The following is a 19,777-nucleotide window of genomic DNA, read 5'->3' as shown; positions in this document are numbered from 1 at the left end:
GCATGGTTTGAGGTTATTATTACAACAAGAAGAGATGCCAGTGACATTTTATTGGCACAATGCTTTTGGGACATTTTATTTTTTTGTGCCAGCTGTGCCATCCTGCCATGTTTAGCTTTTTACCGAACCTTTCCCTGCAAGTACGAGTCACCCAGAAAGAGCCAGAGGCTCTAGGAGGTGGAAGAAAACATTATATAAATACCAATACAATCCAATATTGGTGGTCACTAATCAAGGCAATTCTCCAGCTGACCATAGAGAGCTGCTGGTTATAAGCGGGACCGCAAATGGGTCCCCCTAAAAAATTATCTACAATAGCCAAGCATGACCTTGTGATATCTTTATTGAGAGGATACTGGCATACTCCTGTGCATCACCGAATGAGTATTTGTTATTGAGGAGACCAATCTTCCCCTTTTTGTCAACCAGGTCCGATTCTTGGCTCCATAGGACATGGTGTGAGCACAGGCACCAACAAGTCTGTTATAATAAAAGGTGTTTGAGGGAAATAAAGTGTTCGGGCACCAATATATAACAAGCGCTCTGACACCTTCGGGTCACCGCAGCAAGCACGGAAGACCACTATTGACAACAAGCGCAGTATCCGGGCTGTGAGGAGTGGGAGGGCACGGGGGCTGCCAACTCATGCGCGCCATTCCCAAGTTTCGTTCTGAGGAGCGAGCCCGGCGCGAAAGCGAAGTCCGGCAGCTGAAGTCTCGGGTCCCAGGAGGGGGTCCGGGTGAAGACCAGCGCATGCGGAGCTCCCATGCCGACACTGACCCACTGGCTGCCGAGGGAGAGAGTGACACAGAACACGCGGAAAGAGCCCGGTGAGTGTGGGGGGGGGGGGATGTGCGCACGTGTGTGTGCGAGTGTGTCTGTGTGTGCGGGCAGCGGGGGGGGCGGGGGTGTCTGTGTGCGTGCATGTGCGCTCCTGTGTGTGTCTCTGCGTGTGCGTGTGTCTGCTTACAAGGAGCTAAAAGGGAGACAGGAGATGGTGAACGCGCGTGCGACCTGATCCGATTACGGCAGGGTGCGCGTGCCAGTCTCTTGTCTCTTGTAAGCAGAACCGCCGACAATAGGCCTCTTCTGCGACAGCAGGGCTTTGCCCTGCATCGCAGGCGAGACCTAAAAAGGGATTCCAAAATAGTTGGTCTAAACAAATAGCTTAGGGTCACCTACTGTAACTGGTTCGCTCAACAGCCAAATAGGACTGATAGGATCACTGGCTGAATGTCTGGGTTTGAATTATTTTGCTGTATTTAACGTTAGACTGTTAAGTTTCAAATATTTGGGGCTCAGCACAAGGGGGTCTAGGCACCGAATCTGATCTCTCAATTAAAACGCATTCTACTTACATGAAATATGAAGGTACATTCAGCTTCGTCACTGCTACATCAGGGGAGCGAAAGAGTAACATAAAAGTAAGATATAGCCCCAATTTCGCAAGCGAAAGCCAGGATTTCGATCTCTGTATCAGTCTGCATGGTTTCATCTGTTAGAGCCACTAACTGATGGACTATTACAGCAACATCCCTCTCCTCATCCGGTTGATCCAGTCTCTCCTAAAGATTTTGAAACTTTCTGGGACCAAACAGTTAATGATTGGCGTGCCATCTCTAGATTAGGGTTGGGCGTAACTCACCAAATTTGCTGTAGCATAATTATGTAAAGTTACGCAATATTAAACAAAATTACGAGAGGAGCATAACATAGCATTTACTGCGATTTTCTTAAGCAAAATGCACCCTCAAGTCTAAAACGGACCAGAGGATGCATTTTGTGCTTACAAAATAGTGTTAAATGCTGCAGTTCGTGTTTTTGTTGCATTTGATCCTGTGCTCTTGCGGTAGGCATTTTCGCCCCAGATTACTCTGAATAAAGCGCAAAGGTGTAATTCCCTGTAATTTCTTGACATAAGAGTAGAGTAAAGTTCTTTTGTTTTTAATGACAAATTATAGCCCAGCGTAAGGTGCGCATTTAGGTTGAAAGGCTGAGTGTGAACCGCTAGTAATGCAGCTGGTGTATTTATCACTACTACATTTTACAAGCTTGTGTGCACGAATGTCCTTCAGGGCGGGTGCCTATTGTAGTGTCATTGACGTCAGCGGAGTCGCGTGCGATGCCGTGCCTCTATGACGTCGCCCATGTCCACGTCGGTGCGAAGCTATAAAAAGAATTTCCGAGTGTTGCTGACGCAGGGGGATATTCACAAGGTGAGGAATCCACTGGCAGATGTATCTATCAGAAAGGAAATTACTCAGATTACTCTAAAGTAATTAAAATGTCACCCAGGCCTACACTAGATATTACCGTTTCAGTTGGCACAGAAACTAAATGGAATGAAGAATAAAAAGTTGCACAACAGACCGCTGATCTGGCGTTCCTAAGCACAGCAATTAATTGACCTGTATTTTCTGCCTTTTTTTTTTTACACAGAGTTTTATAAAGCGCGAATTGACATGAATCGGGTATCAGAGCGCTTTACATAGCACCAGATGCATTACATGAGGACACATTCATTTTTTGTTAGGCACGGGGAGATTAAGTTATTTGCCCAGAATCACAGGATGTTCTGCGTCATTGCCGAGACTCCAACCCAGTTCCCCAGATTAGAGGTCAACCTCCCTAGCCGTTAGGCCAACTCCTCTCCCTTTATGCTATGGGACAGAATGGAATATTTACTCCTGTTTTGGAGCCAGAATTACATCATTGGCTTCTGAGAACCAAACAAAGATAATAAAGCCTAAGGAGTATAGGGTACAGATGATATAGCTTATGTTATCATGGGAAGTCATTTACAGCATTTTCAGGCAGAAAAGCTTGCAGCTCGATGCAAACGAGTACAGAGGGACCTGCCTTAGTCGTACCTTTGGGACGCCAGTAGGGCATCCGCCCTCCTATACAGAGTGAGTCGCATTTCACAGCAGGAAAAGAAATTAGTCTTTTGAGAAACTAACAGGACAATGGCCAACAGGGAGGAACCTCACTGAACATTGCAGTGTCAGCATGTCAAAGCAAATGCAATGGGTAGAAAAAGGTAAATAGTGAATATATAAACGAAGCAAATAAATGGGCAGAGTCTACTTTACGCAGGCAGGCCCAAAAAAAAAAAAAGAAAATTTAAAAATACAAGCAATCAAAATACAGTAACATAGAACTGATGCCACATGAAGAAATCCAGGTAGACTCAGTCACTTTGTCAATTAGTAAGGAATTACGACAAATTATTCTTTCTTTGACCGGTGAAGGGTTTAAAAACGGCACACTTTAGGTAATAGGGAAGGACGAGAGGTAGACATTGGATATGGAGCTGTACTATTTCTTGATTTTTTTCCAAACTTTTTAGGGCTATTCTGCAATGTCTTTGCTTTACAGTTTTTGTGAAACTTCCCAGAATCTAAGGTGGAGGTTCCTGTAATTCGGTTTATAGGTACTTACATGTGTTACAAATAAGCCAGTACTGTTACTCTTAAGGGCTTAAGTTGGCTATACTCCTTTCCGTATCCTTAGCTAAAACTGATTTGTTTGAGGGAAGTACATTAGCAAGAGAGTTCAAGCTTAACTAACAACTCCATTCCCCCTACCTTCAACAGAGTCTTTTTCATGGGCAGTGATAGGGTAAGGGGGTATTTTAGTTTTTCTGTGTGCTTACATATTTGAGATTTCCAAACTATATTGATCTCTTCCCGATCTTTAAAGCCTTTTGGTATGAATCACTTTGAAGCAGTGTAATGCTGCTCTGGGGGTGTAGGGGTAGATAGTTATTAATGCTTCAGTGTGCCAAGTACGAATCATGTTGTGCTCAGGCACGGAGGTTTGCCAGATGCTTGTTTGCAAAACCAGAAGCCCTAGTTTTCTCGTTTTCTTAGGTCCAATGCAGGGATAGTGACAACAACAAGGTTTATGCGATCTGGACCGGCTGTGGTTCTTCAATATTTAGCTGGTAACATAAATCTTTCTCCTGATTGTCAGCCCAGTACGGGTGTGTTCATGTTTCAACAATTCCAAGGACAATCTCGCCCCCCCCCCGCCCCCCTCCCGACTGCCCTGCCTGAGATCTAGAAGTGAGACTGTCGGTTATGTAATAGTTTTGGTAAAGCGCATGGCTGCCCCAGCAAAGGGGCATCCCAGCGCTGATCTCAAACAGACAGAGGAGCGGGGAGGGTAGCAGAAATGAGAAGCAGATTACTTAGGAAAGAGATACGTTGTTATAGCCTTACGGAATGACACATGATTGCGGATGCTTCTGATGTTCGCAGGGAGGGAATTCCTGAGTCTAGGAGCACGAACGCAAAAAGAGCGTTCTCCTGCCTTGGCTCTCAACACAAGGAACAGACGCCAGGTGCTGACCAGAAGAGCACAGCTGGCAGGTAGGTGTGTAGGGCGTGAGAAGATAGGCTAAAAATATCAGGGGATAGGGCATTCAGGATTCTCTGGGAGATACAGAGAGCTTTGAAGTTGATTCGTTTCTCCACGGGGAGCCAGTGTAATCTGCTGATGAACTTTGAAATTGAGCAGGTTTGTGAGTTGCAAAACTCAGTCAGGACTGTACCATCTTGGTTCCTGAAGAGACAGTTATTTATGTCAAAGGGGGAGTTGTATCACTCATTCTCTGAACTTATTTCATGCTGGTTTGGCAAGACATTTCTCAGAGGCTGGCAAGGTCATGGGGAGCACCGGGTAGACAGGACAGAAAAAGGCAGTCTCAAGAAGACGTCAGAGAGTCTCAACTTGCCAACGCATACTATGCTGGTATATACATAGTGTACTAAGACTCATGTCTGTAAACAATATGAATAATCAGACCTTATTTTTAGCTTCGAAGGCAGAGCCACCAGACAGTCTGCTCTCCCCTTAATCACCACAAAAGCAAAATGTAATATTCACCTCTTCGACTAGAAGAATTCCATATATAGAGGCCTTAAAAATTCCCACTTAGGCTGGGTTTTGGTGGCATCAGGTGGCTACGCTCTTACACAGACTTTCAAGAACGAAAAATCTTCTCAAGTCTTAGGAGTCATATCAGGCTTCAGGAAAGACTCTTACTGACACTAATGGATCGAGATGATGGGGTGCAGAAGCACGCGACACGGACAACTGAATGCGACCTCAGCTCCAGTTCCCTAAAGATTCTTTCGTCCAAGATCATCCAAGGCACAAGGCAGTTTTCACTCCCCTGCAACAGCAGCTGTTCAGACAGTGCAACTCCTACTCTCCACCCTGGCTGGTCGAGGGGTGGCCTTCTTCAATTCTACCATTGCGAAAAATTGTGGTTTAAAATCCTGACCATTGATATTATCTAAAAAGTTCACACATTGGAATTCCAGAGTGCGCAACCAGATTCAGGCATACGGTCAGATAGCTTCTTTTTGAATGACGTCATAAGAAATGCTTATAGGCATGGTATCAATAACTTGATCTTGAAGTATGTAATCTCAGTCCCAGAAGTAGAAGATAATGTATTCTACACTCATACCTGGGAGATGTTAGACATGTTCTCAACAGATCTGCGAGGACAACCCATTTCGAAATGAAAACACTGCAGAGGTTTCTTTGTTTAGTATCCAGAGGCAACAGATTCCCAGCTTGATATCATAAACATCCAAACGCTTTCATTTCACTGGAGAATCAAGAGATTTTACGCACTGGAAGGCACTGCAAATTATGTATCCTTCTGTACAAGCTTAACATCCTGAGGGTTTTCATCAAAGTTCTGGCTCTACTCTAGAAAATCCTGTACAATTTGGAATTCTTAGTACACCCTTATTTGAAAAACTGGACAATTCATGACCCATCCATTGCAAAACTGTCACCGACAAGGAAACATGTTATGGTCTGCAGAACCACATATTTCTCGAAAAGTTGTACAAATCAGATTCGATTCCATCTCTAGAACTGAAGTTTGTCACCACCTGCTTTTAGGCTCACAGGATAGCAGCCTTTCTACAAGAGAAGACCAATTTCTGAATGCACCGCTGCAGAGAGATCACGCTCGGACTAAGAAATTGTTCCAGATGCATGGGAGATGGAGAGCACTTTGCTTATCTGGTAGAGTAACTGTTTTTTTGGCTTGCATCAGGTGTCTACAAGGAGGTTGATGCACCTCATAATTACTACTCTGTTCATGGTGATAAAATGTGTGCAAGTAATGAGGATTACCGGTAAGATGTCAAAACATGGCAATTTAAAGCAACTTTCAACTGAGATTAGCACAGAGGTTTGCACCTATAAGAATTGTAGTAAGCCAATGTGTACAATAAATGTCCAACACACACAAGTGCCATAATTTTTTACCTTCATAGATCTAAAATCTACCTCTGAGCTGTTCAACAGACAGAAAATATAGTCTGTACTGCACTCCCAAAACAATGATATCGGCCGCCAAAGGTCTTTTTAGGAAAAGATCAGCTACAGTGTAGTATGGTCATCATGGGGAACACATAAGAAGCACAGACATTTTTTTTTCGGCAGGGGTGTGCCAAGGCTGTGCACTTGCACCACTTTTTAGCCTTTTTCTGAACAATGTGGGTAGCCATTTAAATGGGCTGAATCTTGACAGACTAAATACTATTATTCGACAATGAGGCTGTCCTACTTTCATGAACAGGGTTGTCAATGTACCACTTGATCAAGGGCTTCAAAAGTTATAATACTGTTAAATAGTGGACCACTAATGTTACTAAAGCTAAGGTTTTGATCATTAAACTAACGATTCCTTTCAAAAAGTAATTCTCTATTAACGATCGACCAGTTGAATGAGTGTCTAATGTTTGTTAGTTTATCAGATAAAGAGTGGCAGTAGCAATTTATGGAGAAGAAATATGGGGTCATTTGTAAAAGCAGAAAAAGAAATTCCTCAGAACATTGTTCAGACTGGTTGAAGGTGCTATATTAATAACCTTGAGCTTGGTGTAAACTCAATCAGGGATGTAATGGCACTATTGACTGTGTAGGAACACTCGGGCAGATATTTACAGTAATGTCTTTTGTTGCTCCGGGAAGAATGCAACAATAAAGTTGAGGTTTCAATATGTTATAGACAATGTGAGGGAATTCAGACTTGACAATCTTTAGATTAATACTTATGCAAATTCATACACAGCTGAAAAGATTAAGGAGATATTAAATATGTGAAACTGCACCAAGTAAGTTTCAGAGATTCCGATATTTTTCTCTTAAACAAAATATAGGCTGTGTAGAATACTAAATTACAATCCAATCTGAACCAGAATGTTTTATGATTGTTTTCACCTAAAAATTATTTATCCTTCAGGAGTGGTTGATACCTCTTTATAAGAGACTAGCAGCCAGTCCCGACGTTGTCCGGGGATGAAATGTTATGTGTGTAATGTTTGTAATGTTAAATTGTAATTGTATTGTAAAATCTCACGATATACAGTCTTTCACGTTAAGGTGTGTAGGGTAAGCGTGCACTGCGTGATCCCGTGCTTGTGAGGTTCGGTTTTGAGGCCTCGTCTGAGCCCCGGAGTAAAAGTCAATTGTGAAGTGTCTTATCGTTTTGTACGCTGCCTGCCTTTAGTATCCGCTGGAGCCGTTGTAGCGTCAATGTCGCGGTGAGTGTATGTGGCGCTTGTGCGCCCCTTCATTATTTTTCTTCATGCAGCCACTTGTGAGAAATTTAACGTAATGAGTGAATGTTAATTTACTTACTGACAAATAGTCGGTTGTATGTCAAGGATCTGTGAATGCGGCGCAGTTTGTTGTTTGTCTATGTGAGAAGTGATTAGAAAGGCGGTGTCGAAAGCCACGCCCCTTATATTTTTGTAATTGTAGTGCAGCCCCCTGTGACAACGGTGACGCCCACTAAGTTATTGGCGCACTATATATCAGTAATGTCACGTCATGAGAAGGGCAAGTTGGAGCGTGAATGTGCGCGCACATTGCTTGCGCAAGCCGCGCCCCTTTTTATTTTAATTGTGGTTTATCCCCGTGTGACAACGGTAACGCTTATGCCCACAAAGGTTGGTTCGCAGTGTATATGATTAACAGCGAATGTGGCGCACCTTAGTGTTTGTATACGGACGTGTGAGAAGTGATTTGAACGCCAAGGTGGATCGTGAATGGAAAGGCGCGGTACTGAATGACGCGGCCATTTTTTATTTAATTTTTGGCACGACCCTCTGACAACGCTGTTGTGCCACGCCCCTCTGAGAACTGTGCACGCCCACAAAGTAATGTGTGTACTTGGACACGACCACGCCCACGACTACGCCAACACCAACACCAAAGTGGAGTTTGCCACGCCAACAAGGAACTACTTTACCCCCAAGGTTCTTTGACCTTTCTAATGTATATGGTGGCCAGCTGTATAGCCTATGTCCATCTGCTGCAACTCCCCTTTACAATGCTGTATTGGGTGTTGTGATTGGTGCTGTACTTCTTGAGTTTACCCAACGTTTCAGCTCTCTCTTTATAATAGTAAGTATATTGTGTTACGTGGATACAAACACCATCAGTCTTTGCTAGAGGCTAATGATATCTTGATGTAATATGCTGTGGGCTGCAAGGAAGATTACAGCCAAAAGCAAAATGGTACCTAAACCAAGGTCCTTTTAGCTGGTAGTTATTGCTTAACAGTCCTGGGTCGCATTCAAGTATTTTAGAGAACTGCTGGTAGGTTTGTTTTCAGAAAAATATAACCATCTAAATTAAAGAGCCTGAGTCACTTCTGTAAGTTATGTACTGCTAACAGAATTTACCTGAAGGTGAGTAATATTAATTTTGCATTATTCTCCGCATACGGTGTATGTGTAATACGTTTATATGGCTTTTAGCTGATAAAGACTGAAGGATCCATGCAATGCTTACTAGTCATTGAGTCAAACAATTATGATCCTCAATTTTTCATGCCAACAATTTTGCCCATAAGCCTAATCTAGAAGATCAATGTATTTCAGCTCTCCTGAAGCTTGGTCTCACCATTCAGACATGTTTTCATCCGACCCCTGCTTCTGCTCATCAGCTTCACACTCCATCCGCTCTTTTCTGACCTCTTTGCTCAGGAAGGTCCTGTTTTCTGATGATTCACACAGACTATTGCCCGAAGACCCCCACGGGGCATTCTCTTTCCAACGGGATAATCGCTGTTTCTTGGCAGATTTGAATCTGCAGCCCCGCTCACAGCTCCACTCTGACACTTTCAGTTTCTGCTGTAGGCTAGTGGCCACTTCAGCAGTCACCCTCTTCACCTTCCGCCGACGTCTGGAAGGCCGGCATGGGGCATTCTCTGTGAAAGAGTCAGACTCGTGCCAGGTATGTGGCTTGCTCTTCAGGGTGGTTCCAAGTGATGGGTGCCTACTTGCCACAAGCATATCATCAGAATCACTGAAGTTGGCAGCAGCTATCTCCCGACAGTCTTTGGCTGCAGTCTCTTCCAGACTGGACTCAGACGCCTCACTGTAGCCATGAGCATGGTCCTGTGGATGAGGAAAGTCTGATCGGCGCTTACGCCCTCTACGTTTGCGTAACTGACGACGTTGTTGCCTTGGACTTAAGGCCATTTCCTCCCAAAGTTCATCAAGTTTATGTTGCTCGGATGTTTGCTCCAGGGCGGAAGCCAAATCATGAACAAGTTCATCCATTGCTAAGGCCTGCAGATTAAAACAAAACACCAGGTTCAGAGTAACAAAAATTTGCACACAAACAAACGTTAGTTTCTTGTATATCACTATACCCCGCCCCAAAGTCTCCCCAAAACTCTAAGTCACTAAATCATGCAAGCATCAAAGTTAACAGCAACATAAAACCATAGTAACTGTATTGCTTATATTAGCAGGAGTGACAGTCTGTTTCATGCACAGTTGAAAGCAACCCTAAAAAATATTGATATCTTAGAAGAATGCACTTTAGATGAAGTATTCTAGAATAAAATGGAAGGAGGTAAAAAAAAAAATGAGAAACCGATTTCAAATGACAAAGCAGACTTCAAGCAGCAACCCTCCAAAATTAAAATTGGATCATTAAAAGCAATCCGAGGGGAATAAAGTACACCACTTAACAACTTGTTTTCTCAAGCAGGAGAGAAGCCTCTTATATGTGCAAAAACGTGATGTCCGTTATTCTTGCTCTAATAAGATGTTTTCATTAAAGACGTATCTTACTATACCTGTCGTGGCACTGTGATCCAAGGTCAGAAATGAGCAGTGGAGTCATCAAAATAAATGTATGTTTTGAGTAACAGTCTTTTTTTGTTAATCAAGGAACAGCGGTTCATAAATTCAGTCGTGCAGGGCTGTCAATTTTGTACACCCAACATTGGATTCTTGAGAGTAAGAAATACGGCGAGCAAGAGAGAAATTTTCAATACATTTTAAGAACTAGAAACCGCACCTCTTTGTGAAATTTGGAGCACCACATGTTGAACGTTGCCCTAGCTCTATCAATTATAAATATGCTAGATGTGGTTAGTCTGATCATGCTAAGGATATGTGGTTATCTAAAGACCTCAAATTATATGGCAATCCCAAGGGATAGATCAGTTAGATTTCAACTTGCTGATAGCATTGCTTCTGCTCCCCCGCTGTCCCCATCCCCCCAAAAAAAGATGCTGGCCATTGCAGCAGAAGCCTGTCAGAGTGTTATGTTCTGAAAGCTCACTTCACACCAACAGGTCTTGCTACATGAAGAAGACAAAGCTTAGCATAATGCAAAGTGCTACTCGCACCTCTTTTACAGCAGTATTCTTGCAGTTTACTTAATTTCATGTATTGGTTCTTCTACTAGTAAATGATAGACTTTGTATTGAGGTTTTGGGGTAATGGCCTCAAATGTAACATTACCTAGTCATTTTGTCGGAAGCATTTTTGAAAAACCGATTACTCAATAGATGCAAGAACAAACCAGGTTTTACCCAGAATATAAGGGTCCAATTCTTCAAGCAAAAACACAATATGTATCTGTTCTGTTCATAACCTTTATTCAGTTTCCAAACACAACAGAAAATTTTAAAAGAATACATTAAGCATATCATAAAAAATAAATTTCACATAACAATAATACATTCTTAGAAAAACAAATTGGGTAGCTGAACCGTTCCTGAGTGAAGAAATTATGTGTATTTGGCGTGACCGGGGGTGTAGATATAACACCCTTGGGCATCCATTTTTTTGGATGTATTTGCCTCACACACCTGAATGGGTGTCATGCTTCATCATTGGCGTTGCTCCTCGTCGGGGAGGCGTTGCAATCCCCGACGGGCTCACCTCAAAGAGGGGCTCTTTGGCGGAGATCTTTTGTATCCAACTGCCTTATGGTGAAGTGCAGGTATGTGGGTAATGGAGCAGATAGCCTCGTAGGTGAGTTAAAATGCAGTAGGGAGTACCAAAACTCCTTTATTCTGGGGGTCTCCCGCTACGGTTAAAAACGTGAAACTAACTCACTGGGTGCCAACCAATTAGGTATGTTGGCCCTAGATGAGATTAGAAAAGGAAAATGGTCAACATGTTTCTCGCATCAGGATATTACCCGCGATTCATCAGGACCTCACAGGTGTGAAAATTATAGAAAAAATAAATTCACCCACATGCTAGTGTCAAGTGTAAAAACCAATATTATGGGTGTTGGTTACCTCTGTAATATTGTCCTATGCCTAAAGGTCAGGAGTTATGTGCCATATGAGTGTTTGGCAGTCGTTAACATCAGGGAAGAACCTAAGGTATGGCTCTAGCTTCCTGTGTTACGGCGTAATCACCTACCCATAACCGCCGAGCTCGGATAGAATACATTCTTAGCACATAAAGATACAAAATCATTGAATCCAGTTTGTCAGGTGCATACTGATAAAAAAATTCTTAGCCTAATGTTTTCAACTTCAACATAAAGATAGGTATTCCATGATTAATCAATTTAAATATAACAAATAAAATGTAGGAAATGTAGAAAATTATAAAATATGCGCTGGCAAGAATCTTAAGAATCAAATTGCATCATTTTCCTTAATGGAAGGTACGTCTTAAAAATATATATATTGGTGCAACACATAGTTAATGATTATACCTTTAAAACCCTGGCGCAAAGGCTTTAAGCAAGTGGATCACGGATATTTGTAAAATTTGCATAAAAAGATAGAGTCCAGGATGATGCCATGGTTTTGTGCATAGTCCGTGGGTGTGAGGTGGGTTCCGATCACTGTGGGCCACCAGGAGTTATACAGGTATAAGCGTGCTTCTAATAGGCCATTAGTTGCATCCCCTGAGGGGCACTCCGCTGTAGGTTTCTTATTTAAGAACTCCACTTGACTCAATAGGTTTGTTGATACTTATTTATTTTGTCTGAAAATCTCTGATGAAATTCATTATCATTCCATTTGATATATGAAGAAAGTATAAAACCAAAGTGTAAAAAATACTGTGTGTGTATGTGAATCAGCTTATTTTCACACATGATAGAATTTATGCTACAGGCATGGCCCCTAGAAGGCAAAGGTTACAGACAACATGTCATGACCATGAATACAGACTTTTCATAGACCGCGATACGGAAGATTGACAACACGCCATTTAGAGACATGCAGGTTCGCCGTGAACACATTATTTACACAGTTTTTCTTTTTCACTGGGGCACATAAAAAGCACTTTTACCAGCACGATGACAACACTCACGTGTGACACACAAATGCACTGGTTGTTATACATAAGATGATTTAGAGACATGATCAGAGTCAGTACTCATGTATGTATCTTGTTTTGGAATTAACAGTGATGCTCCCTGAAGAAGGGCTTTCAAGTTGCCCGAAATGCATCGGAGCAAATATGCAACAATGTCTATGTTAAACACAACAATGAAAAATCAAATGGAATGATAATGAATTTCATGAAAGAGATTTTGAGACAAAATAAATAAGTATCAACAAACCTATTGAGTCACGTGGAGTTCTTAAATAAGAAACCTACAGCTGAGTGCCCCTCAGGGGATGCAACTAATGACCCATTAGAAGCACGCTTATACCTGTTTGAACAGGCGTGACGGACGGAAGACGCCACCCAAGGGAGCACCCGAAATTTAAAGCATAATGTTGATGAAACAAATTGAGGCTGTGCACCTATATTCCATATAATCAATCTTGTAACTAATAATTCCACCAGGAGTTATCCCAGGTGGAGGGGGTGGAGCCGATGAGGAGGACTTTAGTCTTGTCTAAGTTGAGCTTGGAGCAGCTGCTGTCTTCATTCCAATGTGTAAGTTGTAGATGTTAAAGAGGGTGGGGCTCAGAGAGGAACCCGGAGGCACTCCGAAGCTGATCTATGCGGTTTCTTAGAAGAATGGTGGAAGTCTGACTCCGTTCGGCTGGGAAGGAAAGAGTGGATCCATTCTATTGCTTTGTCACGGATGCCGGCGTCGTGGAGTCTTGCACAGAGGCTGTGGTGGGAGACTGTGTCAAAGGCGGCTGAAGGTCCAGTCGAGGAGGGTGTGGATGTCGTCGGTAGCAGCTAGGAGAGCAGTCTCTGTGTTGTGGTTACCTATTAAGCACAATTGGGACTGGTCCAGGATGTTGTTTGTTTCAAAGAACTCAAGAGAGTTGGTCGCTGATGGTTTGCTCACCGACTTTGGCTGGGAAGTGGATCAGAGAGATGGGTCTTTAGTTCTTAAGGTCCGTTGAGTCAGTAGAGGGTTTCTCCAGCATGGGGTTGATCTCTGCGTGCTTCCAGTCTTCAGGAAAGGTGGCAGACTGGATGAAGCAGTTGATAGTGTGGCAGAGTTTGTGTGCGATGGAGGTGCAGGCTCTGTTGAAGATGTGGTGAGGGCAGGAATCCGAAAGGGCTCCAGAGTGGATGCTCTTCATGATCCTGAGGGGGCTCCAGAGTGGATGCTCTTCATGATCCTGAGGGGGTCGTCAGAGGTGAGGGGGGGTCAGTTGGTAAAGGTCCGCTGGTGCCTGGAGCCATTGGGTGCGATGGTTCAGTGTGGGGTGGGTAGTTCCTGAGATGCGGAGCAGTCCTAGATCTCCTTGATCCTGCGGTGGAACAAGGTGGCATGGTGGGCGCAAAGGTCTTGAGAGGGGGGGGGGGGGAAATGTTGGTCGACTCTGTGCTGGGTTTGGCAAATTATTTGGTCATTGCAAAGAGTTCTTTGCTGTTGTGTGCGTTGGCATGTTCCTGTGTTGCTGCTTTCTTTATTGTTCTGATGAGTTGGTGGTGTGCGGTGAGGACTGTTTTGAAGGCTGCATGGTCTGCCACAGTCTTGCTGCTCCTCCATCTTTTCTCAAGCAGTCTGCAGGTTCACCTGGACTCTTGGTAGACGGGAGAGAATCAGCTGGCTTTTTTCGAGGGATGCTTGCCTGAGGGTTTTTGAGGGGAGCCAGTGTGTTAGCGCAGTCGGAAATCCAGCGGTGAAGGTTGCGCACTGAGGTGTTGGCTTCTATGGATGTCAGTGGTGGGGTTTTGAGGGAGGTGGTGAGCTGTTCTTCGGCAACCTTGTTCCAGCTTCTGAGATAACGGTGGGCATGGTGGCATACAGTGGGTTTGATGAAGGATTAGTGGATGCAGTGGCGGTCAGTCGAATGTGGCTCTGAGGTGTGGCTGACGGCGATGTAGTTACTTGCAGAGAAGATGGGGGTGACAGTGTGTCCTGCTAAATAGGTTGGAGATATGACCAGTTGTTTGAGTCCGATGGTGGCGAGGTTCTCCAGTAGGGATGAGGTGTTGTGGTTGTCGAGGTTGTCCAGGCAGAAATTGAGGTCACCGAGGAGGATGTAGTTCATCGAGGCGAGAGCATGGTGAGAGACGAAGTCGGCTATTCTCCGCTGAAGGGGAGGCAGGGTCCGGGGTCTGTGGACCAGGGTGCCATGAAAGGTGTGTTTTCGGGTTGGTCTGGATCTGAACGTGGAGGTGTTGAATGTTGGGGGAATGGTCGTTTGAGATGGTTGTGAATCTGAGGATTTTTTTTGTTCAAGGGCGATGCCTCCTCCCGGTCAGTTGACGCGGTCCTTGTAGATTATTTTGTAGCTGTCGGGGATGGCGGATGTGATGTACATGGCTGAGGAGGGGGTTCATTCAGGTTTCTGTGAGGAAGGCGAAGCGGAGTCAAGCAGGTCCCAGATCTCCATGGAATCTTTTGAGGGAGCAGATGTTGAGTAGGTTACAGCGGAGGGGGGTTGGTCCAGTTCTTGAGGGTCGGACGGTCGGCGGATCTGGTGTGCGGAGGAAAGGCGGCGCAGTTGCAGCAGGTGAACAGTCCTTGGGTGTTCTTCAGTGATGAAAGGTGGCTGGTGGTTAGAACGTCCGGGGTCGAGTGTGTGGAGGGTGCTGGCGTTGTAACGGTAGAGGCTGCGGAAGCAAGAGTTTGTGGTGCAGGCGCGGTCCAGGCACAGATGGGCCCGTCAGTTGGGAGGCAGGAAAACGGGAAGGAAGGGGGGGGCGATGCAGGGAGTGAGCAGCAGCAAAGGCAGGAAGGGAACCGAAGTGAAAGAAAAGTACAGATTGAATGCACGGTAGCAGGAGACAATATCAATGACGAATAATGGGGGCCTTGTCTACACACACGGGAACTGGCCCACTTACATGGTCTTAACTGAAGAGGACAAGACTGCTGCAGGTTTTCATCAACCAGCTGCTGAATCCGCAGTGACCATGGTGGAAACATGAATGCAGCTCATGTATTGTTTATTGTTATAAGTTATCTTGTAAACTAGGCATTGGTCAGAAACACTTTGCGATTTACAATTGCCTGGGTCACACACCCTCTCACCTTCACACACCCTCTCACCTTCACACACCCTCACACACACACACACACACAGAGCGCCCCCCCACACACACAGAGCGCCCCCCCACACACACAGAGCGCCCCCCACACACACAGAGCGCCCCCCACACACACAGAGCGCCCCCCACACACACACACACAGAGCGCCCCCCACACACACACACAGAGCGCCCCCCACACACACACACAGAGCGCTCCCACACACACGCAGAACCACACACACACACACAGAACCCCACACACACACGCAGAACCCCCCACACACACACACACACAACCCCACACACACACACACACACACACAGAAACACGCACACACACACAGAAACACGCACACACACACACAGAACCACGCACACACACACACAGAACCACGCACACACACACACACACAGAACCACGCACACACACACAGCCGTGCACACAGCCGTGCACACACAGCCACGCACACACAGCCACGCACACACAGCCACGCACACACAGCCACGCACACACAGCCACGCACACACAGCCACGCACACAGCCATGCACACACAGCCACGCACACAGCCATGCACACACAGAGCCACGCACACACGCACAGAGCCACGCACAGAGCCACGCACACACACAAAGCCACGCACACACACACAGCCACGCACAGAGCCACACACGCACACAGAGCCCCACACACACAGAGCCACGCGCACACACAGAGCCACGCACACACACAGAGCCACGCACACACACAGAGCCACGCACACACACAGAGCCACGCACACACACAGAGCCACGCACAGAGCCCCACACACACTATCAATCAATCAGGAGTTTGTTAAAGCGCGACTACTCACCAGTAAGGGTCTCAAGGCGCTAGGGGTGCAGGTTCCATTCCATCAAGGATGGGGTCTGTCGAAGAGCCAGGTTTTGAGGTTTCTTGCGAAGCTGGGGAGCGATGTTGTCTGTCTGAGGTGGAGCGGAAGGGCGTTCCATGCTTTGGCCGCGAGGAAGGAGAAGGAGCGGCCTCCTGATCTGGTCTTTCTGGTGCGGGGGACCACGGCGTAGGAAAGCTGGGCTGATCGTAGGGTCCTTTGGGGTGCGTGGAATTTGAGTCGGCTGTTCAGGTATGCTGGTCCGGTGCCGTGGAGGGCCTTGTGTGCGTGGGTGAGCATCTTAAAGGTGATTCTCGCCTCGACGGGGAGCCAGTGGAGTGTGCGCAGGTGCTGGGAGATGTGGCAGTGTTTTGGCAGGTTGAGGACCAGTCTTGCGGCGGCGTACTGAATGTTCTGTAGCTTGCGGATGAGGTTTTTGTTTATTCCAGCGTAGAGTGCGTTGCCACACACAGCCACACACACACACAGAGCCAGGTGCAATGGAAAGACACCCGTTTGCACACTTATTCAGTTCTAATGGCCTTAATACTCGTCATCAGTCTGTTTCGCGTGTTTCTAATGTTATCATGCGAAAGGTTGAGGGGAGAGTAAATGATCTGCCAAGGGTCACACGTTCTGGACAGTTCACCTTGTTCCACAGTGCCTCCTGAACTATCAGGAACAGTCTCCTTTTCTCAGTAAATTGCTTAACCATTTGAAGGACAGCAATGCTACGAAAATATCCAAATAAAAGTTTCATTTAGCGAAGCCTACTGCTGAACACTGGCTCAGAGAGCACACAGGTGCAATCGTAAAATAACACTAAACATTGTAGTTTTAATAAAGCGCGCCCACACAGTTACCCAAACGTATCTAACGGATTAACTATGGTTATGAAAAAATGTAAACATTCAAGCGGAAAGGAAGGACTACAAACAGACTACAGGGAAAAAAACACAAGCATCGCCTCACAGTAAGAGCGTCAAATTAAAATTGGTTGAAATCGGTAAAAGACCATAACTGTGGTTGAAGACAATTTATTTGTAAACTGAATCCTTGCCATGGCAACACTTGATCTACAGGAGAGTACGGGCCCTCGAGCTGCAGGGGTCCCGTGCAAGGTACAAGGCAAGAGGTGACGTCACGCTCCTCTCTGGTGCGCACCCCTCGGTCTAACAGGCAAAGGGGGGGGGAGGGGGGGGGGGTTGGGAGGGGGGTTTAGCCAGAACTGTCCGGCCAAGAAAGGGGCTATTGTGGAGCCAAAACTGACTGACTCGGGCTATTTTTGGCAATTACATGGGTACTTACATGCACAGGTAGCACCGGGGATACCTTCACTGACAGGCCACGATAAGTTATGAATGACGCCTCTATATCACCCCACCTGTGGAAACCTTCACGTGTGCTCTCACCTGACAACCGCTCCTCGCTGCGGGCCTCGCCTCGTCCCCTCACCCTGTCACGCTAGAGTCCGCCGCCCAGCCTCTGAAACCATAAAACCCGGCTAGGCCGAGCACTCACCGGCCCTTGCGTGATGCCCTGGCCGGCTCCAAGCCTCCTCCCACCGGCGCGGAGGCTCCGCCTCCCGTCTCTGACGTCACCGCGCGAACTCTGTTTATTTTCTTTTTGGGTGCCGTTCTTCCTCCCGCCCTCCCATCCAAGCATGCTGCGTCGTGACGTCACGGAAAGATGGCGGCCCCGTCCGTAAAATAGAGCACAGAGGAGCGAATCTGAGGAACATCAGCCAGGTAAACATAGAGATAGGACACCGACTTTCACTGAGGAGACGGCTGCGGCCATTTCGGAAATGTGACCCAATGTAAATTCCAAACAAGTTATTACTCATAAGCTTGTTTTCTTTAAACACACGAATGTAGTTCCACCAAAATATAAAATAAAACGAACTACTTATATGATTGTTCTGATTAATATCAACCGCATAGCTGCCAAGGTTTCAGATTGCAATGTGTGTCATACTTTTATAAATTCAGTGTAATTATGTGTGACATTTTAACAACTATGAGTGACACTTTCTCGCAACCAAAGTCCAGCAATGAAAACCAGGAAAACATATAAATACCCATTTCCATTTTATTTCATTTATAACTAAATGTAAAATGTAAATTTAGTGCTTTTTAGGTCGAGTGAAACTCTGACCTATTGTTGTCAACCCAAAAGCTGACTTTTTACGAGCGGATTTTCGAAAGTTCACGTGAAATCACGTGACCACAAGCCTCTCGTGAACGAGCTCGCATTCCATCATCAAAGGCAGCCCCGCCAGCCCAGCCTCCCTCACACAGCTTCTCCCAGCCATATGGTCGGTCGAGTTGCCCACCCCCTCCCTCTCCAGCGCCTGCCTTCCGTGACTCGTATTAGATCATCAGAGGCAGCCCTGCCCAGAAGGCAGCCCACCCCCCTCCCTCTCCATATGGGCAGCCCACCCCTTCTGGAGAAGATTTCCTATATTTTAGGACTTCACAAACTCCTCAAGTTACCCAAATGAATCAGGTTTCCATGTAGATTCCTTGGGAAATTTCAGGATTTCCTAGATGGGAATGCATTCCCTCTCTACAGAATTCTCCACATTTTTTTTCGTCTTTTTTCTCTGCAGGGAACATATTTCTCCCAGGTGGAGAAATCCTTTACCCTTCTACCCCAACAAATATGGGGGTGATCCCACCGGTTCATTCTTGACCGTGCACCCTGCACCAGCATCAGGCTGCAGCATGCGCCATGCTAGACTGGCGGAAGCAGTGAATGCTCCAAGAGTTGTTTTGCAGTATTGTGGTTTATCTGCGTTGTGTGCGCGCGCAGAATGTCCAGAGACCATTAAAGGGTCCCCCATTGCTCCAGACTCCCGTAATCCCAGAACACAGGCCTCTGCCTGAAACCAGACCTGCCCCGGCCCCAGGAATCGTTCTTGTAAATGCCGTAGGAATCCTCTCTCAGCGAGCACTAGTTCCTTAAGCAGCCCCTTTGAATGTGTCAGTGGGGGTTGTCACTAAAATCACTGAGGTCTTGTCTGTGTCGATTAACTGTGGTGTGGGATTGAATGCTGAATAAAAAGCCCCTCACACTGTAACCTTGCACCGTGTGTGTCTCCACAGCGGGTGCATTGTTCATTGTCCGACTCTGCAAGACGAGCAGGCATTTGATACGTTGCCAGCATTTTTATAGCACACCTCTGCCATTTGTTTGAC

General features: G+C 45.8%; 1 protein-coding gene across 2 annotated transcripts; it reads right to left on the bottom strand.

Annotated features, from left to right (window-relative positions):
- Positions 1-6,058: 6,058 nt before the first annotated feature.
- LOC147662756 (G patch domain-containing protein 2-like) lies at positions 6,059-18,242 on the bottom strand. Of its 2 annotated transcripts, none has more exons than XM_086950920.1 (2): positions 18,099-18,242; positions 6,059-9,614 (listed from the first exon to the last, which is right to left on the bottom strand). In XM_086950920.1, the coding sequence occupies exons 1-2, from the start codon at positions 18,240-18,242 to the stop codon at positions 8,940-8,942; spliced, it is 819 nt and encodes a 272-aa protein (XP_086807046.1). In that variant the 3' UTR covers positions 6,059-8,939. The 2 variants fall into 2 exon arrangements, with proteins under 2 accessions (XP_086807046.1, XP_086807047.1); XM_086950921.1 differs by having other exon boundaries at positions 6,826-9,614; positions 17,990-18,128.
- Positions 18,243-19,777: the final 1,535 nt, after the last annotated feature.

This window comes from Lissotriton vulgaris, unplaced genomic scaffold (genome assembly GCF_964263255.1).
Source record: "Lissotriton vulgaris unplaced genomic scaffold, aLisVul1.2 SCAFFOLD_2310, whole genome shotgun sequence".
Classification (NCBI taxonomy): Eukaryota; Metazoa; Chordata; class Amphibia; order Caudata; family Salamandridae; genus Lissotriton; species Lissotriton vulgaris.
This window is presented reverse-complemented; position numbering and strand designations above follow the sequence as displayed.

What these genes read in the sequence shown, in the direction of transcription:
- LOC147662756 (XM_086950920.1), bottom strand. Translation starts at nt 18,242, where the DNA reads ATGCTTGGATGGGAGGGCGGGAGGAAGAACGGCACCCAAAAAGAAAAT. An exon ending in AGGGCATCACGCAAGGGCCG is followed by an intron (nt 9,615 to 18,098) that starts GTGAGTGCTCGG and finishes TTTAATCTGCAG; the next exon opens with GCCTTAGCAATGGATGAACT.